This window comes from Diceros bicornis, chromosome 11, assembly GCF_020826845.1.
Source record: "Diceros bicornis minor isolate mBicDic1 chromosome 11, mDicBic1.mat.cur, whole genome shotgun sequence".
Taxonomy (NCBI): Eukaryota; Metazoa; Chordata; class Mammalia; order Perissodactyla; family Rhinocerotidae; genus Diceros; species Diceros bicornis.
The window spans coordinates 34,843,244-34,866,735 of NC_080750.1; the positions used below are offsets into that span (position 1 = coordinate 34,843,244).

Here is a 23,492-nt window from a genome sequence, read left to right on the forward strand (position 1 = left end):
CAACATGTGCAAGATCTCCTTTGGATATTCTATAACCACAGACAACAAATTCCAAGTCCCCAAAACCGCTACCTGGAGCTGTTTTTACGGTATACAGCCTTTTACAAAGAGTGTCTAGGAGAATATTGACAAGAGCCAAATAATATTCTAAGAGAGCAAGTGAATATGTTTGTCATGTTATGTGTTTGTGCCCATTTTTAACATCCTTCTTTTCCTCCTATTTCTTTACTCCCACTTTTATTCTTCTGTGATGCCTTCTCCAAACCTTATGACTTCTAAAAGCAATAAGAATTCACCAGACTACCCCATAAGTCATGTCGTCACACAGGGAGATCTTAAAGCATAAATGAGATGATGTCACTTCTGTTTCCTGTCATACTTGTGATAAAATCCTAATTCCTCACCAGGGCCTGTAAAGTCTTGCACGAATGTGACCCTGCCTATCTTTCCAGTCTCATTTCATGCCTCCTCCCTTTTGCTCACTCTGTTCCAGTTACATTTTAGTAACTTGAAAATGCTAAGCCATTTCCCACCTCAGGACCCTTGCACATACTATCTCTTTGCTGGAATGCAATTATCCCAGCTCTGCTGAGCTGTATCCTTCAGGTCTGAATTTAAATGTCACCTCTTCAGAGAGGCTTTCCCTGACCACCATATTTAATGCCAGTTCTTCACACTCTTTCCTCCTTAATTTCTATCTTGGTGCCTGGTTTGCTTTCTACGTATTACAGTATTTGATTATTTGTTTATTATCTCTTTCTTCTTCTAGAACATAAGCTTCATGAGAGCAGGAACTTGTATGTCTTGTTTGTCTTTGTATGTCCAGGAGCTGGGACAGGGCTCAACACAAACCAGATGTCCTATAATTGTGTGTTGAACAATGGTTTTCTGGACCTTCCATTGTTGACTTTTTCTCCCCTACAACATATTTCCTTATAGAGGTAGTTTCTTGTTTATAATTTGTCTTCCAAAAGGGAAGCAACCTTTCAAAAACTTGTGTTTCCAATGGCAGTCTTTAGAATCCTGTGTAGTAACACATAAAATTGTAATACTTTAAAAGTGAATGAACAAATAGCATATGGCACTGTTGCATATGTACATCATTTTAGTTATACACACTCACCCATCTCCCACCCAGGTTCTATAACGGGCTGAGGGAGATACAGCCAGGCGAACCCCAAATCTGAAACATACACGTGCAGTAATATGCTACAGTAGTATAAAGTGATGGCAAACATGACTTGGGATGAGAAGAAGAGAGGAAAGAGAGCAGGCGAATAACTAGTCCCTGCAGGGCCTGAGGCAGGGGAGGCACCTTTCGTTTCTCAGTAACATAGGCATCTTGTGGCTTCCAAGCTTTGCTAATCTTGTTTCCGTAATGTCTCAGGGACGTGCCCCCTTGTGCTGTTTTTGGATCATTTCCAAAGTTTATTGGTCCTGGAGGCTGGAGCCCCAGAATGAAGGTGGAAGCAGATGGGTTAGGGCATGCCTGAGTAGAGGGGGCTTTTTCCACAGCTTTTCTAGTCTGCCTGAGAAGGGGACAATAGGCTGTTCCTAGGATGGAAAAATAAAGGGGTGAATGGCAGCCAAACCAGGGGACCTGCCCCAGCTTTCCTGGGCGAGACTCAGAGCTCCCCAGTCAAGGCTGCTTCACGCCCAGGCCAGCTTTTCCCAGGCAGAGGCATCCGGGGGAATTCCCCTCTCCCAGGCATCCTCTTGTGCTGAAGCCCAGAAGTGGGGCCAACAGGAAAGACTCTCACCTCTCCCTCAGCTACCAGGAGAAACCCTGGAATGAAGCTCTCCCCCCAAAAACAGAAGCCTAGTTCTTATCTCTCTCTTCCTGTGCGTGACTCCACACAACCTTGCTGTCAACTGAGTTGTTTGTACCCCGAGGTTCCACACTTTACACTCCCCCCATATGCACTGGGAATGTTCTTCTTGGTCCAAGCCCTCCCAGGTCCATTCTGTGCGGGGAGAAGAGGACTCCTCAGGCTTCGGCATGAATGTCTTCATTGTCTTTTCCCAGGGCCACCTTTGTTTGCCTTCTGTTGTTAACAAAGGAAAGCTGCCCCTGTGAGACAGCCGAGGACGTGGAGGGCAGGCTGGCAGGCTGCTCCCTCACCTAGTCACTGCCGTCCTCCACCTTCCTCCTGCTCCCACCATGGAGCTTGACAGCCAAGGCTGTGCGACGGAGGGAACGAGGTGACTTAGAACAAGCCTTGCTCGCCGCAGGGTTCCCACATTCACTCCTGGTGTGGGCTGACACAGCAGCGGGACCTTCTAATGCCAGGATTTAGTTTGTTTTCCGGCTCATTTGCATGCCTTGCTGTGGGAAGTGCATACATTTCTTTTAAACTACAGAAAGAAAAAAAGCTCACATTGGCCACCAAGAAATCTAGATAGTCTGATAAACAGTTAGCCTGGGATTGTGGTCCCCACCACACTAAAAATGACAGATATGCTGGATGATTGCCAGCGTACCCCCAAGAATCCCAGGATGGGCCCCCAGACTCAGGAAATACCAACATCCTTGTCAGGTATTGGGAACTTTGTTTTGCTCTCTCTGACTATTTTAAATTAGGCAACAGTCTAATAAATGGTTAAATGTGTTTGCCAGCAAATACTCAAGTGTAAGGCAACAGTTTCAAATTCCCTGCAGAGACTGGACACAAGGGAACACTGGCAGCCAAGCCTGTTATTAAGAAGGTCACAAGATGCCATCTGTTACGGTGTGCACTTTACTGTTCAAGCCTAACATCAACTAGGAGGTGGCTGCAATTGCTTTTGCCTGTGAACTTAAAAGACAGCACTACAGTGGGCACCACAGTGATTTTAGTGGGTGCTGTGAGCAAACCAGGTGTCTGCCTATGGGATGGGCTGGGGTTACGTGGGGAGAAGATGGGGAGAAGGTGAGGCATTGTTTTTAGGTCTGTCTTTGGTATGGCTCAAATGTAATTTGGGATGTTGCTGGCTGGTTTTCCCAGTCTTTTTCTTCCTGGTTTTAGCTACCTATAAAATGGGATAATAGTATTCCTTCTTTACCTATAATTATGAAATTAAGTCAGATAAGTGAATGCCTTATTCTTTTATTCACAACTTAAAAAACTTTTTTTAATCCATGGAAAAGTTGAAGGAATAGTATAATCAATATTCACCTACTCTTGCCTAGATTCATCAATTGTTAACATTTTGCCACGCTTGTTAACATGTAGCTTTATCTCAGGCTCTCTATATTGATACTTGTGTATACTTCTTTGCTGAACTATTGAGAGTCAATTACATCATAACAGTACATCTTTAAATACTTCACCATGTACCTCCTAAGAGTAAGAATGTTCTCTTACATAACCATAATACAATTATCACATTCAATAAACTTAATATTGATAGAATAATTTTTACCTAGTACACAGATCATTAAATGCCTCATTCTTAAAAATCTGTCAGGAAAAGATGTGCTCTGTCATCTAACCCAAGGCAACTCTCTCTTTAAGACACCTCATATTTTTGAGGCACTTTGAAAAATCTGATGAAAGCTCTGGGCCCTATCTTCAGAAAATATCCACAAAGACACTTCTACAAACCAACAATGCACACATCTTGGATCCCTCCAGGGTGTCCGTGGACTCTGGGTTAAGTGTTGTTAATCTTGGATGTAAATTCTCCTCTTTTGTGTTTATACGATTTAAGACCACAGTACACAGAAAAGGTTAAGAATGGTTTGTCTTCGCTTTCCTCCAACATTATGTCTTGTGTTCATGAGGCTTCATTTCAAGGAACTCAGAGATGGGTGAGTAGGAAATCATATTTTCCCCAGTCTATGAAAAGGAAACTGAATCACAAGTATGGCTAAGAGCTGTACTGTGACAGACAGGTGGACTAAATTATTAGAAGACCTGGAAAATACTTACAAACTTGAGCTTCTCTGATTCTGAAACAGCTGATGCTCACAAACTCACACTTGCTTTCTTGATAATTTATTTTTAAACACCAAATACCTGTAGGATTCTCTCAGGGTTGGCACAACATTTAAGGACCTAATATGTAAAGGTAGAATTTGTTGGCAGTTACTAACATTGTTAGTTTCATCAACAAAACTGCCCAATTTGGTTACAGCTCTAGGACTAGAAGTGGAAGCAGGGAGGTAGATACATGCTAGCAAATTAGGGTAACATTAAATGTCCTTAATGAAAAGGCCAGACGAAACTACCAAGGTCAAGTTGCACCGTGGACACTATTTTGTCAACTGTGAACTCACAAAGAAAAAAATCAGTGGCTAACCACACTCCAACATATGTGAGCTTGCTGGAGTTCTCTCCACGAACAGACCAAAGAAAATGAGAGACATTTCTAGTTCAGTTAGAAAAATGACCAAGGTTGGCTAAAAGATAGACGTAAATGTGTAAATCCATCATGCGATGGTCTAGGACAAATTCTAATGCCTGTTGTTTCCCCCATAATCCATCAAATGCCTCAAAACTACTTTCTGTAAAACTTTAATATTATAGAATCATATCATATATTAATTAATGATTATCTCATATAATTCTTGAAAGGAAAAGTGACAAAAAACTAGTTAAAGCCTCTGGCAGGCCTATGGGATTTATAAAAATCTTATAGAGCTTTGAAAGTCTAAAGATTCACAGCCAATGGAATAATCAGAGCTAACTGTGCAGGATAAATTTCTTATCCACCTGCTTTCACTGTAGCTGTGAAAAAGTGTTTTTTTCTTGAATTTAGCTAAATAATTTTTGAACTCTTTTTTTAACTTTAGCTTAAGATATCTTGTTTTGAAAAGTTTTTCAGCATAAAATCGCAGAAATAATAATGAGTATTTGACAAAGGCTATTCCCTTCCCTTGACCCATTCCTAATGACCAAACCCCATCATATTATGCCAAACAAGATCTTCTTTTTCTTTTTAAATCAATTTTTATTTATTTTTAATCAAATTTAAAATGTTTTCTCTATTTTTTTTTTATCAAAGTACACCAGAGAACTCAACATGATTTGTCAATAGGGAAATTCAAATTAAGAACACAATGAGATACCCATTCATATCCATAAGAATGGCTATAATCACAAAGACAGACAGTAACAAATGTTGGTGAGGATGTGGAGAAACTAGAACCTTCATTTATTGCTGGTGGGAATGTAAAATAGTACAGCCACTTTGGAAAACACCTTGACAGTTTCTCTAAAAGTTAAATATAAATTTATCATAGGACCCAACAATTCTGTAACTAAGTATTTACCCAAGAGAAATGAAAACATATGTCTCCACAAAGACTTTCACAGGAATGTTCACTGCAGCATCATCCATAATAGCCAAAATTGGAAAACTTTATGTCCCTCAGCTGGTGAATGGATAATAAAATCTGATATACAGTTATATTACTACACACCTAGCCTATATGGTACTAATCTTATGGGGCCATCATCTTATATGTGGTCTGTCACTGGCAGAAACATCATTATGTGGCGCATGACTGTGTTCATACAATGGAATACTACTCAGTAATAAAAGGAACAAAATACTAAAACAGCTGCAATGTGGATGAACCTCAAAAACATTATGCTAAGTAAAAGAAGGCAGACATAAAAGACCACATAGTGTATGATTTCATTTATATGAAATGTCCAATTCCAAGGCAAATCTATAGAGAAAGAAAGTAGGTTAGTGGTTTTCTGGGGTTGGGGGTAGGAAAGGAGATTAGCCATAAATAGGCACGAGGGATCTTACTGGGGTAATGAAAATGCTCCAATACCAGATTATGGTATTATGGTGATGGTTGCATAACTCAATAAATTTATTTAAAATCACTGAACTGCACACTTAAAGTAGGTCAATTTTATTGTATGTTTACACCTTGATAAAATTGTAAAAAAATACACCAGAGCTTCTTTAGATCTTGAGAAAAATTTATAGCCTTAGAACTTCAGCATAGTCTTGGTTCCCTCTGATTCTAAGAGTATAAGCTGTGTATCATAGATGAATGTTCCGGGCATAAAAATGTTTACCCTAACTTCCGGTTTCCAGTTCTGCATGTAAGGAGCTTGGAAGATGACACTCCATCCTAACAACAGGTAAAATGCTGAACAGACTGAAAAATCAACAACTCTTCTTGGATCCATAACAGAGATGAGGGCACAGGGCAAACCACTGTCCCCAAGACTGGAGAAACAGATAGGCACATACAGGGAGTCACAGCTTACCAGAGCATAGACTCACAGCAGAAACCACCTCAGGAATCAGTACCAGGGTTGGTATATCTGAACTATAATTGATGAATTGCTACAGGCTCAATGCCGACAAGTCTGAGAGTTAAAAACTCCAGGGGGGTCTAGGCACAGGGGAGCCCCTACAATATTTGAGATTTACCTCCAGGAACTCAACTAGGTTCCCACAGTAAATACCAGAGAAAAATCCCCTTGTGCTTCTGGCAGAGGGAGGGGAAAAGGAACCATTTTGAAATACAGTCATGAGTCCCTTAACAAGGGGGATGCATTCTGAGAAACGGATCATTAGGTGATTTCATCATGCAAACATCACAGAACGTTCTTACACAAACCTAGATAGTATAGCCTACTACACACTTAGGCTATATGATACTAATCTTATGGGACCATGGTTGTATATGTGGTCCATTGCTGACTGAAACATCATTATGCAGTACACGACTGTACTTCAGAGCATTACATTCTTCTTAACAAGGTCTGCTGCCAGAAGAAACTAGTTAACCAGAGCCTAATCTGCTGGGATATTATCATAGCCTCACTGACCTAGGGGAAGGGAAATACCCAACTCCAGCCCACTCTTGCCATCCTATTCCACTTAAGGGGGGAGAAAAAACTTAGAAACACTTGTGAAGTTCACAGTCCAGAGGCACAGGATCACTAAAAGACAGACCTAATCATAGGACTATAGAATTCTTCTCCCTCCACACCTCACCACCTTATTATTAAGGGCCTATTTACAGCAATTCCTTTTACCTGGTACATTATGTCTTGCTATCAAGAAAAAATTACAAAGCATACCAAAAGGCAAAAACACAATTTGAAGAGACAGAGCAAGCATCAGAACCAGATATGGCAGGGATATTGGAATTATGAGACCAGGAATTTAAAACAACTGTGATTTAATATTCTAAGGGCTCTAACAGATAAAGTAGACAACATACAAGAACAGATAGACAATGTAAGCAGAGAGATGGAAATCCTAAGAAAGAACCAAAAAGAAATGCTACAGATCAAAAACACTAACAGAGGGGCCAGCCCGGTGGCGTAGCGGTTAAGTTTGTGCATTCAGCTTCAGCGGCCCGGGGTTTGCCAGTTCGGATCCTGGGCACAGACCTACTCACCACTCATCAAGCCATGCTGAGGCAGCATCCCACATAGAAGAGCTACAACTCTACAACTATGATACACAACTATGTACTGGGTCTTTGGGGAGAAAAAAGAGGAAGATTGGCAGTAGATGTTAGTGCAGGGCCAATCTGCCTCCAAAAGAAAAACCAATTTACCTAATCTGAGAGTTTGTCTTTAAAAAAGGAAAAAAAAAAAATTAACAGAAATGAAGAATGCCTTTGATGGGGTTATTAGTAGACTGGTCACAGCTGAGGAAAGAATCTCTGAGATTGAGGTTACCTCAATAGAAACCTCCAAAACTGAAAAGCAAAGAGAAGAAAGACTGAAAAAAGAGAACAAAATATCTAAAAACCATAACTGTGTTACAAAAGGTGCAACATAAGTGTAATGAGAATACCAGAAGGAGAAGAAAGAAAGGAATAGAAGAAATGTATGAAACAATAATGACTGAAAATTTCTACAAATTAATGTCAGACACCAAATCACAAATCCAGGAAGCTCAGGTTACATCCAGCAGGATAAATGTAAAGTAAACAAAAAACAAAACCCTACTCCTAGGCATATCATTTTCAAACAACAGAAAAGAAAGAAAAAAATCCTAAAAGAAGCCAGAGGTAAAAAAAACACCTTACAAGATAAGAATTATATCCAACTTCTCCTCAGAAACCATGAAAGGAAGAAGAGAGTAGAGTCAAATATTTAAGTGTTGAGAGAAAAAAACTCACCAACCTAGAATTCTGTACCCTACGAAATTATCCTTCAAAAATGAAAGAGAAATAAATACTTTCTCAGACAAACAAAAATTGAGGGAATTTGTTGCCAGTAGACCTGTCTTGCAAGAAATGTTAAAAGTTCTTCAGAGAGAAGGAAAATAATATAGGTCAGATACTTGGATCTACATAAAAGAAAGAAGAGCATAGAAGAAAGAATAAGCGAAGGTAAAATAAAAACTTTTATTTTTCTTATTCTTAATTGATCTAACAGATAAGTTTGTTCAAAATAATAATAGTAACAATGTATTCAATAGGTATGCTTATGTAAAGTAAGCATGTATATATATGTGCTTATATATAAGTGAAATGAATGACAGCAATGATACAAGGGACAGGAGGGAGGAATTAGGAATATTTTGTTATTAAAAGGTACTTGCACTACTCATGAAGTGGTATAATGTTATTTGAAAGTACACTTGGATTAGTTGTAAATGTGTATTGCAAATTCTGGGGCAACCACTTTTAAAAAAGTAAAAAAAGAAGTATGCTAAGTATGCCAAAAGAATATGCTAAGAAAGAAGAGAAAATGGAATCATATAAAATGCTCAATTAAAACCACAAAAGTCTATAGAAAAAGAGTGGAAGACAAAAATAGGAATAAGGGCAACAAATAGAAAATGGTAACAAATATGGTAGATGTTAATCCTACTATATCAATAATCACTTTGAACATCAGTGGTCTAAATACACTAATTAAAAGATAGATTGTCAGTGGATCAAAAACAAGACCTAATTATGTTGTCTACAAGAAACCTACTTTATTTTTTATTTTTTTTAAGTTATTTATTTATTTTGTGTGGAAGATCAGCCCTGAGCTAACATCCATGCCAATCCTCCTCTTTTTGCTGAGGAACACTGGCCCTGAGCTAACATCCATGCCGATCTTCCTCCACTTTATGTGGGACGCCGCCACAGCATGGCCTGACTAGCGGTGCGTTGGTACATGCCTGGGATCCGAACCCAGGTCGCCAGCAGTGGAGCGCGCACACTTAACTGCTTGGGGGCCAGCCCCAAGAAACCCACTTTAAATATAAAACACATATAGATTAAAAGTAAATGGATGGAGAAAAATATACTATGGCAATATCAATAAAAATAAAGCAAGAATAGCTATATTAATGTCAGATGGAGCAGACTTCAAAGCAGGGAAAGTTATCAGGGATAAAGAAGGGCATTAAATAATAATAATGATAAAGGGGTCAATTCTCTAAGAAGACATATAATAATCATTAACATATATGTGCCTAACAACAGAGTGTCAAACTATGTGAGGCAAAAACTGATAGAACTGTAAGGAGAAATAGATGAATCCACTATCATAGTTGGAGACTTCAACACCTCTCTATCAGAAATGGACAGATCCAGCAGGCATAAAATCAGTAAGGGTACAGTTGAACTCAACAACATATCAATCAGTTGGATATCATCAACATCTATTAAATGATTTCATCCAACAACAGCAGAATATACATTCTTCTCAAGCTCACATAGAACACTGACCAAGCTAGACCACATTCTGACCACAGAACACATCTTGACAAATTTAAAAGAATAGCAATCATAGAATGTCTGCTCTCAGACCACAGTGGAATTTAACTAGAAATCAATAACAGAAAGATAATTGGAAAATCCCAAAAATATGTGGAGACTAAACAGCACATTCTAAATAACACATGGGTCAAAGAAGAAATCTTAAGACAAATTTAAAAATATTTTGAACTAAATTAAAATGAAAACACAACTTACCAAAATTTGTGGAATGCAGTGAAAGCAGTGCTTAGAGGGAAATTTATAGCATTGAATGCATATATAAGAAAAGAAGAGAGATCTAAAATCAATCTAGTTTCTACCTTAGGAACCTAGGAAAAAAAGAGCAAATGAAATCCAAAGTAAGCAGAATAAAAGAAATAATAAGAATTAGAGAAGAAATCAATGAAATTGAAAAGAGAAAATCAATAGAGAAAATCAAAGAAACCAAAAATTGGTTCTTGGGAAAGATCAAGAAAATCGGTAAGTCTCTAGCCAAACTGACTAAGAAAAAAAAAAGACGACATAAATTACTAATATCAGAAATGAATGAGGAGACACTACTACAGAGCCCATGGACATTAAAAGGATAATAAAAGAATACTATGAACAACTCTATGCCCACAAATTTGATAACCAAGATAAAATGGACCAATTCCTTGAAGACATAAGCTGCCAAAACTCAAACAAGAAAAAATAAACAATCTGAATAGGCCTATATCTATTGAAGAAATTGAATCAATAATTAATAACTTTCCCAAACAGAAAGCACCAGGCCCAGACGGGTTCACTGGTGAATTTTGCCAAACATTTAAGGAAGAAATTATACCAATTCTCTATAAGGTGAGGGAATACTTCCTAACTCATTTTATGAATCCAACATTAACCTAATACCAAAGCCAGATAAAGACATCACCAGAAAAGAAAACTACAGACAAATATCTCTCATGAACACACATGCAAAAATCCTCAATAAAATATTAGCAAATAAATCCAACAATGTATAAAGAGAATTATAGACTATGACCAAGTGGGATTTATCTAGGAATGCAAGGCTGGTTCAATATTTGGAAATCAATTAATGTAATCCATCACATCAATAGGCTAAAAAAGAAAAATCACTTGTTCATATCAATAGATGCAGAAAAAGCATCTGACAAAATCATTTGTGACAAAAAGTCTCAGTAAACTAGGAATAGAGGGTAACTTCCTCAACTTGATAATCTACAAAAAACCTACAGATAAAATCATACTTAAAGATAAGAAATTCAAAGTTTTCCCACTAAGATCAGGTACAGGGCAAGGATTCTCTCTCATGACTCCTTTAAACATCATACTGAAAGTACTAGCTAATGTAATAAGACAAGAAAAGGAAATGAAAGGTACAGAGATTGGGAAGGAAGAAGTAAAACTGTCTTTGTTCACATATGACATAATTGTCCATGTAGAAAATCCAAAAGAATCAACAAAAGAAAATCTCCTGGAACTAATAAGTGATTATAGCAAGGATGCCAGATACAAGGTTAATATACAAAAGTTGGTCGCTTTCCTATACATTAGCAATGAACAAGTGGAATTTGAAATTAGATGCAGTGCAATCTCAATTTATTTTTTTTGGGGGGAGGAAGATCGGCCCTGAGCTAACATCTGCCAATCCTCCTCTTTTTGCTGAGGAAGACTGGGCCTGCGCTAACATCCATGCCCATCTTCCTCCAGTTTATATGGGACACTGCCACAGCATGGCTTGACAAGTGGTGCATCGGTGCGTGCCCGGGATCTGAACCAGCGAACCCTCGCCCCCAGTGCAATCTCAATCAAGATCCCAGCAAGTTATTTTGTAGATATTGACAAAAGGATTCTAAAATTTGTATGGAAAGGCAAAAGAGCCAGCATAGCCAACACAATATTGAAAGAGAAGAACAAAGTTGGAGGACGACACTACGCGATTTCAATATTTACAATAAAGCTACAGCAATTAAGACAATGTGGTATTGGTGAAAAAATAGGCAAATAGATCAAGGGAACGGAATAGAGAGCCAAGAAGTAGACCCGCATGAATATAAGCAACCAATTTTTGACAAAAGAAGACAATGGAGAAAAGACAGTCTTTTCAACAAATGTGGCTGGAATAACTTGACATCCACATGCCAAAAAAAAGAATCTAGACAAAGACTTTACACCCTTCACAAAAATTAACTCAAAATGTATCACAGACCCAAATGTAAAATGTGAAACTATAAAACTCCTAGAAGATAACATAGGAAAAAACCTAGATGACCTTGGGTATGGCAATGACTTTTTAGATACAACACTAAAGTCACGATCCATGAAAGAAATAATTGATAAGATGGACTTTGTTAAAATTAAAAACTTCTGTTCTGTGAAAAACAATGTCCAGAGAATAAGAAATCAGACTGAGAGAAAATATTTGCAAAAGACACATCTGATAAAGGACTGTTATTCAAAATATACAAAGAACTCTGAAACTCAACAATAAGAAACAAAAAACCCAATTGAAAAATGAGCTGAAGACTTTAACAAACACCTCACCAAAGAAGATATACAGATGGCAAATAAGCATATGAAAAGATGCTCCAAATCACATGTCATCAAGGAAATGCAAATGAAAACAGCAATGAGATACCATTACACACATATTAGAATGGCCTAATCTGGAACACAGACACCCCCAAATACTGGTGAGGATGTGGGGCAACATGAGCTCTCATTCATTGCTGCTGGGAACGCAAAGCAGTACAGCCACTTTGGAAGACAGTTTGGCAGTTTCTTACAAAACTAAACATACTCTTACCATGCGATCAGCAATCGTGCTGCTTGGGATTTCCCCAAGGAGGTTGAAAATTTATGTCAACACAAATACCCACACATGGATATTTATAGCAGCTTTATTCACAATTGCCAAAACTTGGAAGCAACCAAGATGTCCTTCAGTAGGTGAATGGATAAACAGCGAGACATCCAGACAATGGAATGTTATTCAGCGCTAAAAAGAAGGGAGCTATCAAGCCGTGAAAAGACATGGAGGAACCTTAAATGAATATCACTAAGTGAAAGAAGCCAACCTGAAAAGGCTATATACTGTAGGATTCCAACTATTTGACATTCTAGAAAAGACAAAACTATAGAGACAGTAAAAAGATCAGAGGTTGCCAGGGGCTGGGAAGGGGGAGGGATGAACAGGTAGAGTATGATGATTTTTAGGGCAGTGAAAATACTCTGTATGATACTGTAATGATGGATCCATGTCATTATACACGTGTCCAAACCTATAGAATGAACAATACCAAGAATGAACTGTAATGCAAACTGTGGACTTTAGGTGATAGTGATGTGTCAATGTAGGTTCATCAATTGTAACAAATGTACCACTCTGGTGGGGGATGTTGGTAAGGGGGAGGCTCTGCACATGTGGGGGTAAGTGGCATATGGGAACTCTATGTACCTTTCCCTCAATTTTGCTGTGAACTAAAACTGCTCTAAAAATAAAAATCTTAAGAAAAAGAAGAGCATTTGAAAGGTTACCTTTACTTTTTGATTAGGTGGAGGGGACATAAAGGATTATTTTGTAGCTGAATTAAAATTTAAGAGAATTAATAAAGACTAAACAGTCCCTATTTTAGGCTTATTTCAGAAAACCTCGTAGAGAAAGCCAAAGGACTTGTAAAACTGAACTATTCTGATAAATGTTTTAAATTATAGACTCATAATTTCAAAGTCTCCTTAGCTGTTACCAGTATGTTTTTCTTTTTAAAATAAAATTGAGGGGGCCAGCCCCATGGCTTAGCGGCTAAGTGCACGCACTCTGCTACTGGTGGCCTGGGTTCGGATCCCAGGCGTGCATCGACGCACTGCTTGTCCAGCCATGCTGAGGCGGCGTCCCACATACAGCAACTAGAAGGATGTGCAACCATGACAAACAACTATCTGCTGGGGCTTTGGGGAGAAAAAGGGAAAAAAAGGAGGAGGATTGGCAATAGATGTTAGCTCAGAGCCAGTCTTCCTCAGCAAAAAGAGGAGGATTGGCATGAATGTTAGCTCAGGGCTGATATTCTTCACCAAAAAAAAAAAAAATTGAAACATGTACCATAAAAAAAAATTTATCCCTCCCCCCCAAAAGCTCCAGAATGTTTACTAAAGATTAACTTTGAGTCACAATATCGTCTTACCTGACTGACTCTTACTTTCCTGTTGGTCAGATTCTAAAAGGAAATAAGTGATGTTTCTATAATTTTTTAGTATAGCCTAATTGAGAGTATAAGAAATTTTATTCTGACACTGGGTTTAATCCTGGTTTTCCCTCTTCATTTGCATGCAGGACTATTCCCTATTATAACCAGTTCCTTTAAAAAGTCACTTGATGTCAAGCACAGAGTGGTAAGTCCAACATTTCTCAGTGCTCATTTACATGTAGAAAGTTTAAATGATTGCACACTGCATATTATCATAAAAAACAAACTAAAGGGAGTTGGAGTTACTGTTTAACAATATTCACTCATCAAACATTTATTTCTGAGTGCTTATGTGTGGAGCTTTCTTTTAGGTGACAGGGATACAAAGATAAACAACCAAGGTTATAAATTGTGAACTGATGATGCTGTACTTTTTTCAGAGTCACTAACTTTTCCTCTTTCCCAGGGGTGACAATAATACATTGACAGTTAAAAACAAAAACAGCTTTCCTCTTATTGTAAACTTTCAAATAATACAGAGAAATATAAATAAAAGTAAAAAATCATCTGAAATCCTTCCCCTCCCACAGGGATAATCACCATTAACATTTTAGTGAATTTCCTTAGAAATGTCTGTCTATACTTATGCATACACAAAGATGCACACACACACAGAGTATATTGATGGGATCCATTGTCTTCTGTAATCTGCTTTCATCACTTAATAGTTTCATGGACATCCTTTGGTGTTAACATAATTATTTATTATCATTTTAATGGATACATAATATTCCATTCACTGGATATATCACAATTTAAAAATATCTCATATTTCTAGGCATTTAGGTTTTTCAAATTTGTAACTCTTATAAACAATGCTGTGATGAGTCAATTTGAATATAAATTTTTGCAATTGTACAATCATCTCCTCAGGCTACTTTCCCATAAGTAGAATTCTTGGGACAGAAGGTCTTATTTTAAATTTTGATATATAGCCAAATCGCTTTCCAGAAAATTGGCTGCATGCACCAACAGTCCACAAGAGTGCCTGTTTTCCTATATCTTCTCTAACATTGGCTTTAAAAAATAATTTTAATATTTTCCAATTTGATAGATGAAGATATTTCAATTTTCTTTTAATTTTCACTTCTTTGATTATTAACGAGGTTGAGCATCTTCTGTTTACTAGTTATTCATAGCTCTTTTGTGAATTATACAGTCATGCACCGCATAACAACATTTTGGTCAGTGATAGACTGCATATACAATGGTGGTCCCACACAAAGAGTACCATATAGCCTAGGTGTGTTGTAGGCTATACCATTTAGGTTTGTGTAAGTACACTCTATGATGTTTCCGTGATGACAAAATCGCATAATGACCCATTTCGCAGAACATATCTCCATTGTTAAGCAATGCATGACTGTAGTCAATTCTCATTATTCGAGGTAGTTATGTTTTCTAAAGTCCCCACTAACACTGAATTAGCAATTACTGAACCATTGCTCCTAGGGGAAATGTAGGGGCAGGTTCCCATGAGCCTCTGGTCACAACATTTTCATCAACTGATCAATATGTAAATACTGTTTTATGTGTGTTTCTGTTTAAAGATACCTTATTTAATACATATTATTGATTCATTAACCTTGAACTTACAGCTAACAGCACTATAACTCATGCCTAAATAAAGCTTATCTAACGTATTTTTTCCGTAATGCACATCACAGTCCTTTTTGCGCTTAGGAATGCTAGATACGACTCCAGCCCTACACTCAGGGGCCATTTTAAATAGTGAAATTGCTAACAAAAAGCATAAAAATGCAGAAAATGTGGCACTAACTAGGCCGCAACAAGCACATTTGTTCACAGTATGAGAGCTGAAACAAGAAGGCAAATTCCTCGTTCAACCTCGACTGACAATATGCACATCAGGTGAACTCAAATTGTTCACCACTCTGTGTGTGTGTCCTTGAATGACCTTAAAAGTGCTGCAAGTATTGACTTTGGGGTTACAAATAATTTTTAGCAAGTAGGCAAATTTGCAACTATGGAATCCATGAATGAGGAGGATTGATTGTATTCACTTCCTTTGCCTATTTTTCTATTAGGGTGTTTAGCTTTTACTTATTGATTTGTATAAGCTATTTGTATATTAGGATAGTATTCTTTTGCCCATCCTATTTTATAAATATTTTCCCCGATTTTGTCTTTCCACTTTACTGTTAGTATCTGTTATTACGGTGGCTTTTGACAGCAGTATCAAAGTGCCTTTTCAATGGGGAGGACCACACTGGCAAAGGAATTTTGTTAGATTTCTATTGTTGTGAAAGTGGTCGGTATTTATTTTTCTCTCTCTTTTGCACAGGCACACCAAATTCTGTTTGGTGATTTTTCTCCAGCATCTCCAAATTACAAAAAATCATGTAAGTCTTATACTAAACTACTACTTTATATCCATGTTCTGCCTTTATTTTAATTATGATCCTCATCTGATATTTGCATCCTTACCAGAATCTGAGGCCATTTAAGGCCTTTTGCATTTCTGCCTCCTTCCTCCTGTCATACCCCTTGTTACTTCATTGTACTTCTCCTAACAGTAAGAACAACAGCATGCAGAAATAAAAAGAGGGAGAAATCTCACAGAGACTTTTGCAAGCAAAAGCTCTGAAAAAGAGTGTACGTGTAAGAAGGTTGTGGTGGCGGCAGAAGTTGATGGGGGCAGGTAGTGTGTATGTGAGAGTTGGGAACTATTGATTAAAAAACGACTTAGGGGGCTGGCCCAGCGGCGTAGTTGTTAAGTTCCCGTGCTCCAATTCAGCGGCCCCGGGTTCACAGGTTCAGATCCTGGGCGTGGACCTACGCACTGCTTATCAAGCCATGCTGTGGTGGTGTCCCATATAAAGTAGAGGAAGATGGGCACGGATGTTAGCCCAGGGCCAGTCTTCCTCAGCAAAAAGAGGAGGATTGGCAACAGATGTTAGCTCAGGGCTAACCTTCCTCACACACACACACACACAAAACGATTTAGGAATATCAGTACATCTCATTTATTCAGACTATGGTAGACTCTCTTTACCACAAGCACTTAAACACTGGCTTTCTGTGTCTTCACGCTAGATGTGAAAATGAAAAAGCCAGCATATGAGAACCTGATGAACTACAATCGACAAAGGAGAGACTTCCTGAAGTGTGTAAGAATCCTTTTGTGGATCCCTGGGGTAGTGTCAGTCAGTGTGCACAGTGCGGCAGTGAGGGTGGTGGCGTGTGTATGTTTAGAGCTGGTGTGAAGGTAATCCCTAATTTACAATCAAATGACAAAGAGAAAAGGAGACTATTCTAATAAGCAGCCTTCCTTAAAGCATCGGGAACATTTCTGGTATAGAACTCTCCAGTTGTTTTGGAAATAAGCCTCAAAGAGACTTCGGGGATAATTGCTCTTGTACTGTCCCAACTTTCATCAGTGATATGAGTGATTTGTTGGATTCTGCCTCTTGCAAAAAAGGCAAAAAGGTCTCAGATTGTCTTTCCCTTGTGGGGACCCATCCTGGGTGCTCAGAGTCCTGGGTGCACTCTCCTCACGTGCCTGTTCTGCCACCCAACACCCACTGCCCCCGCTCCCCAACATGGCCCAGAGCAGAGGCTCTGTCTTGCCTGATCAGACTTTCTTAAATCCAGTAATTTTTAACAGCATGTTAAAATGGGATTCTTTTTATATTTTAAGAATTCCAAAACAGTTACAACTATTTTTGCTATCCTCTTACTTTTATTTTCTTTAAATTGACTTAAAAAAAAAAACAAAAACACTCAGCCTCACCGTAAGTAATTATATTTGTGATACCATGGGTTTGGTATGCTAGTTATGTGTATTAGAAAAAAACCTGAGCATTGAAATAAAAAATGTTATTCAAGTACCACCTAACATTATCACAAGAACCACCAGTTATAAATAAATACCACTTTATGAAAATGCTAGTCTATGGGCACCAACTAGCTAACCTAATAAATTTAGCTAATGGGACAGGGTTGGACTGCCCACCTCGATTCCCAGGTAACTAGTCTATTTGATGGTGACCTTCCAGAAATGGTGCATTTTTCTGCTTTAGGACCTGATAACTTTCCTAGGGAGCATTTCATGCTGGGGAAGGCAGGGCTGTGGCAGACTGTGGAGGAAGTGGTTTGGGGGCATCAGAAGCTGGGCAGTCCACTGAAAGTTATTTTGTGTGGACAGCCAGGAAGCTCCCTTCACTGTAGGGTTGGTGCATGCTTCTAGGAAGGGGAGACAATTTCCTGAAAGTATATTTACTGCTAGCTGGGCTCCTGGGAGTTGTTGGGAGAATCATTAACTATTGTTAAATAAATAAATCCCTCTTGCTGCACCGAGTTGTACTGGCGCCAAGCAATTCCACTGCCAGCATCTGCAGCTGTTCTGGGGAACAGTTGCCTTTCACTGTGAGGTGCTTCCCCGACCCCCTCCCCTAAAGCGAATTTTCTAGACTCACAGTAGCCTCTTTTAAGTCAACAAATCCTGACAAATTAGTGACATTACATCCTGCTCTTGTTTTTATGGTGCAACAACAGGCTAAAAGTACACACACACACACACACACACACACACACTCATCCCCTGCACAATTAATATGGGGCACTTGTTTGGGAAACTTTGGGCCTAGAGTTCTGACCAAAAAATAAATCCATGACTTTTAATTTATGAGACAAGGCAAAAATATTAATTTTTTTATAGGCATTATATTTTGGGGGAGGAGAACAAGTATTGAGAGGTAAAATGTACAAACACCTCATCAGCAACAAAGTAGAGATTGAATGAAATTTTCAGCAACAAGTCAGGACTGAATGAATTTTCATCCATCATTAACAATATTCTCACTTTAAAATGTATTTGCCTGGTGTCTCATGCATGCCTTTGATAATCATCTTCTAAGTATTTATATGTCTGGGTCCTATCTTAAAGAAGTTCATGATGTCAAACTGGAAAGCAGAGAAATTCACACCCAGGAATGTAGTCCAGGAATGTCTGGACTGAAGGAATGGTAGGGAAGACAAGGAGGAGAAAGAATCTTACCGCTAACGGATGACTAAAGGGCAGCTGAGAAGCAGTGGGCGGTTCAGCTAGTGATTCCAAGAGTTCTTGCCTTTTTTTTTTCCTCTCCTGCTTATTGATCTGGCCTTCCTGACAGAGACACAATATATAAAATCAGACGGTTAAAGGAGATGGAAGAAAATGCAGGAACAAGCCCAACTCCTGCTCATGAATGACGACTTGGCAATTTAATTCCCAATTCTGTGCAAAAAGTAACCTTTGCAGATGGGCGAGTGTTGACAACCAGGCCATTTTTCTCCAGCTTCAGGTACAGTGTAATTCTGCAAGCAAGGTTAGCTCGTCTGAAGACTCAGAAGCTGATCAATACTCCGTTTATAATCTGGGAGGGCCGTTATCGTCATTTAGCTGAATCGGAAAACGAAGCCACAAAGCTGGAGGCCCGGAGTTTGCTTAATTAACGACTTGGAGGTATGAGAGGGCCCGGGAATGTCTGGACTTTGGCAGGTTGGCCTTCTTGGACACTTCCCTGGGCTTCAAACGCCTCCATCCCTCATTTTCTTTCTCTCTTAAATTGGAAGAGGGGACAAAAGTTATCGTGATAATCAATATTAAATTTTCCTTTAAATTAAATACTTGGAACCATACTGCTCTGCAAGAACCACAGACAGGGTGGCGTGGCCCCCACAGCTGTGGGCTCCAGCTTCAAAGAGCCAGTCCCTTGCATCTGGGAGCCCCGGAAGGGCGCAGGGCCGTGAGAAAGGCGTTTTTGTATTCAGAGCAGTCGCCCAGCAGAGCCGCAGCCCTCCACCGCCAGGTTTCCCTCCGCGCGGGGCGCCGCCGCCGGCAAGCAAACTGGCTCCGGCCGTCGGGCGGGCGGGGGCGACTCGAGGCGCGGCGGGAGAGGGAGCCTGGGGGCGAGGGGGCCGCGGCCTGTCCCGGCCCGGCTCTCTTTGGTGGGGCCGCGCGTCCTTTAAGCCCCGCCCACGGCCCGCCCCATCCACGGCCCGCCCCCACCTCCCCGCCACGCTCTTCCTCTGCCACCTCCTCCCTTCGGATCGCCTCCCCTCTCCTCCCAGATCCTCCTCCTCCGCAGCCACGGTCCTCAGCCTCCTGCTCCTTCTACCACCTCCCTGCCCCTGCATCCCCCCCACGGTCCGCCTCTTCCCCCCGTCCACCGTCCTCCCCAGCCTTGCGCAGCGCGCTGGAGGGAGGGCCCAGGCGCGGCGGGGCGGCGCGGAGCCCTGCGCGCGGGAAGCAGCCCGCCGCCGGCCAGGGCGGCAGAGGGCCCCAGCAGCTGCTGTTCTAGGAGGGGAGGCAGAACCACGTGTGCTTACGAAAGTAGCCGCCTCCTACCCCTTCTTCCTCCCCACCCCCGCCCGGCTCCCTGCCCCCTGCTCCCACTTACCAAGAATGGCCTTCTCTTTATGATTTCTGTTGAATATTAAAGGTAATTAAAAGTCGCACCACCACCCCCCGCCCTCCCCCCCAAAAAACCTCCTAGTGGTTCTTTTTGTTCCTTAGCCCAGGTTAGGCTAAATGCATTCCCGGGAAGCCATCTGGTCTGATTCCTGGGATCCCTTCGTATGGTTTCCATTAGGCTCGCCAAACCGTGCGTTGAAAATGCAGCCTTGGAGCCACTCAGGAACCTCCAAGATTTTTGCCCTGGCCAGCCTCGTTTAGAGAATCTCAGGCAGAGGGAGGTGAAGGCCTCCGTTTAAGTTCTGAGTCCAGTGCCTAATGGTCCTGGTCTTGTACTGTAATTAATATGTTTTACTACTCCAAGAAAATACACTTCTCCAGGTTAGTGGGTATTATTCATTCAGTGTTTTGTTTTTTTACTGTATGCAAGGCATAGCTTATTATGTTTTAATTCTAAAACTCTATGTTAACAGCTTTACAGATGATTTTACAAAATAACCTGGCCACAGAAATTCGGTTTGACCAGCAACATTTGTATGGTTGGGTCTACACCTTCCCCTGCTGCTGTCCCCCGATCCTCTACCCCCTAAAGACAAAAAATAAATATTAGCTTGTGGAAAAGTATTCCCTTACACGTGGGTTGGGGTTTGTGGTCCGAGAAAAAAGGGAACAGGCTGGCTCATAGAGTCATAGAGTGTTATAACTGGAAAGTTCCTTAGAATTCATCGAAAGTAAGTCTGTCATTTTATTGAGGAGACTCAGAAAGCGGGGAGACTTAGGGAAGGTCAAGTGGCTGATGAATAGAGTACTAAATCTTTGAGTACTTGGGCCTAATTTGGGGAAGAGACCTAAACATTAAGTGCTTTATCACACACAGCCAAAAGGACTTTGATCAAATTCAATTAAATTGTAGCACATCCTCTCTCTCTCTCCTGCCCTTTCCTCTGCAGTTCACTCACTCTCTGGGTCTTGCCTGTTTTGGGGAGTGACAGCCCTTTCTTCCTTCCCCTAACCTAGGCTGCCCTCCTTTCTCTTTTTCTTTCCTTCCTATCCCTCTACTCCACCCAACCCAATCATGAGATTTTATTTGGGTTTTTAAAATGAAACCAGGTGCTGCATAAAACAAAAGCAATGTAATAACAAGGAAAGGCTATCCAACGCCTAAGGAATGTGCTGAGTTTTATGACTCAGGCTGTCCTGGCAAGGAACTCCGATGTACACGGAGAGGTGGGTGGCACAGAGCACGGACCATACATGGCAGCCCTGGCCTCCCCAGATAGGCACAGGCAAGACACTCACTTCACAAAACTAGAGACTCTTGTTCCTTACGGAACAAGACTTCCCGGAGGCTATAGCCAGAAGATCTTCAACTTTTCCCAATGGGGCCAGTTCAGTCTGACAGAGCAGGGGCCACCCTGAGGTTAGGAGGGGAAGGGAGCCTGGGCAGAAGGCCATCCCTGGGAAAGAAACAGTCTTGATGGACTTGGGCAAAGGTTTTGATGCGTTGAAGAGATGAGTAACATGTAAACTGCAAAGTGTCATGAAAATTAGCGTGTATTGTTTTGGAGACAATGGCTTGGGAGCTCTAGGTGGCAGGATTGCCACAGGGCCTTGGAGGAGGGGAGTGTGGCTGTGCTGCTGGGAGCCCAAGGGGTGTTTCTTTGCAGTGGTGCATGGTGAAGAACGCAGGAGAACCTGGTCAGATTCTGGCGGGCGTCCTGGGGTGCCATTGCTTATGCAGTAAGGAGGAGTAATTCAGAGCAGGAGAGGTGGACTTTTACATAAACACCCAGAGACATCCAGGCACACATCCTCACATTCTGAGAATTCTTTTCAAATGAGCATAGTAACGGGGTGAGGTGTACGTTTTTTCTGTTACTAAGAGACAGGCTGAGAGAGCTGAGCACGCTAAGGAGAATGTCTCTCCCAGCAGAGGTGGTGGGAGGGGTCTGAACTTGGGTGACAAGGATCTGTTTGTGCTCCCTTCATTACACAGGCCTGGGTTGATTGGGACTGCTAGCGCTTCTTCTGGTTTCTGCCACTCCGGACAAGGCTGTCACTTTTTGAATGAGAATGAACCTTGACTGGCATAAATGAGATCTCCATGCAGCAGCCCCATGGAAGGGGACTTACTTTTCCTTTTCTTCTTTCTTTTTTTCTTTTCCTTTCCATGCAATACCCACTGAAAAGCTACAGTGACTATTCCATAATTGCAGGAAAAGCTTTGCTTAACTTTTTCATTAAAGTCTACTTACCTGGAAAAATAAAGTCTTTTAAGGACCATGACTTCATAAATATTTATAGTGTGAACAGGCGTCACTGGTTCTGCAGGAGAATGGGCTCATTCAGTTTTATTTAGGATGTGACACTCGGGTGAGTGACATCCGTCACCTGGGTCAGCCCCACACTCTCTTCCACTGAAGCATGTTTATGGAGTGATTATGCCTGCAAATATTTGCTATATTTAGTCTCTCTCCTCCCCTAACCCAAACCTGCAAAAAGCCAAGCTTATGGTCTAGGGAGGATTTGAACCCTAATGACAAGGCAGAGGGCCTTGAACAAGCGCTGTAGAAGCATTTGATGGGCTGGGAGGCAACTAGAGTGGGAACAATACTGTTATTATAGCACTCACACACTAAGGTCATTTGGTTGGGCCTGTGTCCAGCAGGTGAAGGCTCTCAGCTGGGCATGAGGGGTTTTGACAGGTGATGGCACAGCCCTGAGTCACGAATGCTGATGGGTACTTATGAAACTTTCCTTCCCAGGGAGCTGTCTCTGGGCAGGATCTCAGATCTGTCACCATGCACCCTGGGGCCCTGGGGGCAGGGGTTGGTTTGAGCTGTGTGACCTCAGCTGGGTCAAGGTTTCTGGTGTAACCCGAGGCTGTCCCCTGTCAGCCACACCTGGCCCCTGGTGGGGAGGTGGGCAGCAGCTGCCCTCCATCAGTTGTGGAGGAGGGAGGGCTACCTCTAACTTTACAGCGGCACATGCCCTGACCTTGGCATTCGAGGCTGAACCTAGGCCTACTTCAGGGCTCAGTGCTTGCCTCTGATCAGCTTGGCCACCTATTGTTTATCCTGGGAAGGGCCAGGTCTTGGCACAGGGGCCTGAAGTGTTGCCAGCATTTTATTTTTAGAGACAGGAAAATGTTTGCTTT

The 23,492-nt window shown here is 40.9% G+C and overlaps 1 protein-coding gene across 1 annotated transcript in view; it reads left to right on the forward strand.

Annotated features, from left to right (window-relative positions):
• Positions 1–19,389, forward strand: part of C11H4orf51 (chromosome 11 C4orf51 homolog) — a 33,520-nt gene extending 14,131 nt beyond the window's left edge. Inside the window, exons 3-6 of the mRNA XM_058550144.1 lie at positions 14,004–14,062; positions 16,223–16,280; positions 16,975–17,048; positions 19,218–19,389. Coding sequence (XP_058406127.1) covers positions 14,004–14,062; positions 16,223–16,280; positions 16,975–17,048; positions 19,218–19,325 — 299 coding nt within the window. The 3' untranslated portion in view covers positions 19,326–19,389. The remainder of the gene's footprint in view (positions 1–14,003; positions 14,063–16,222; positions 16,281–16,974; positions 17,049–19,217) is intronic.
• Positions 19,390–23,492: the final 4,103 nt, after the last annotated feature.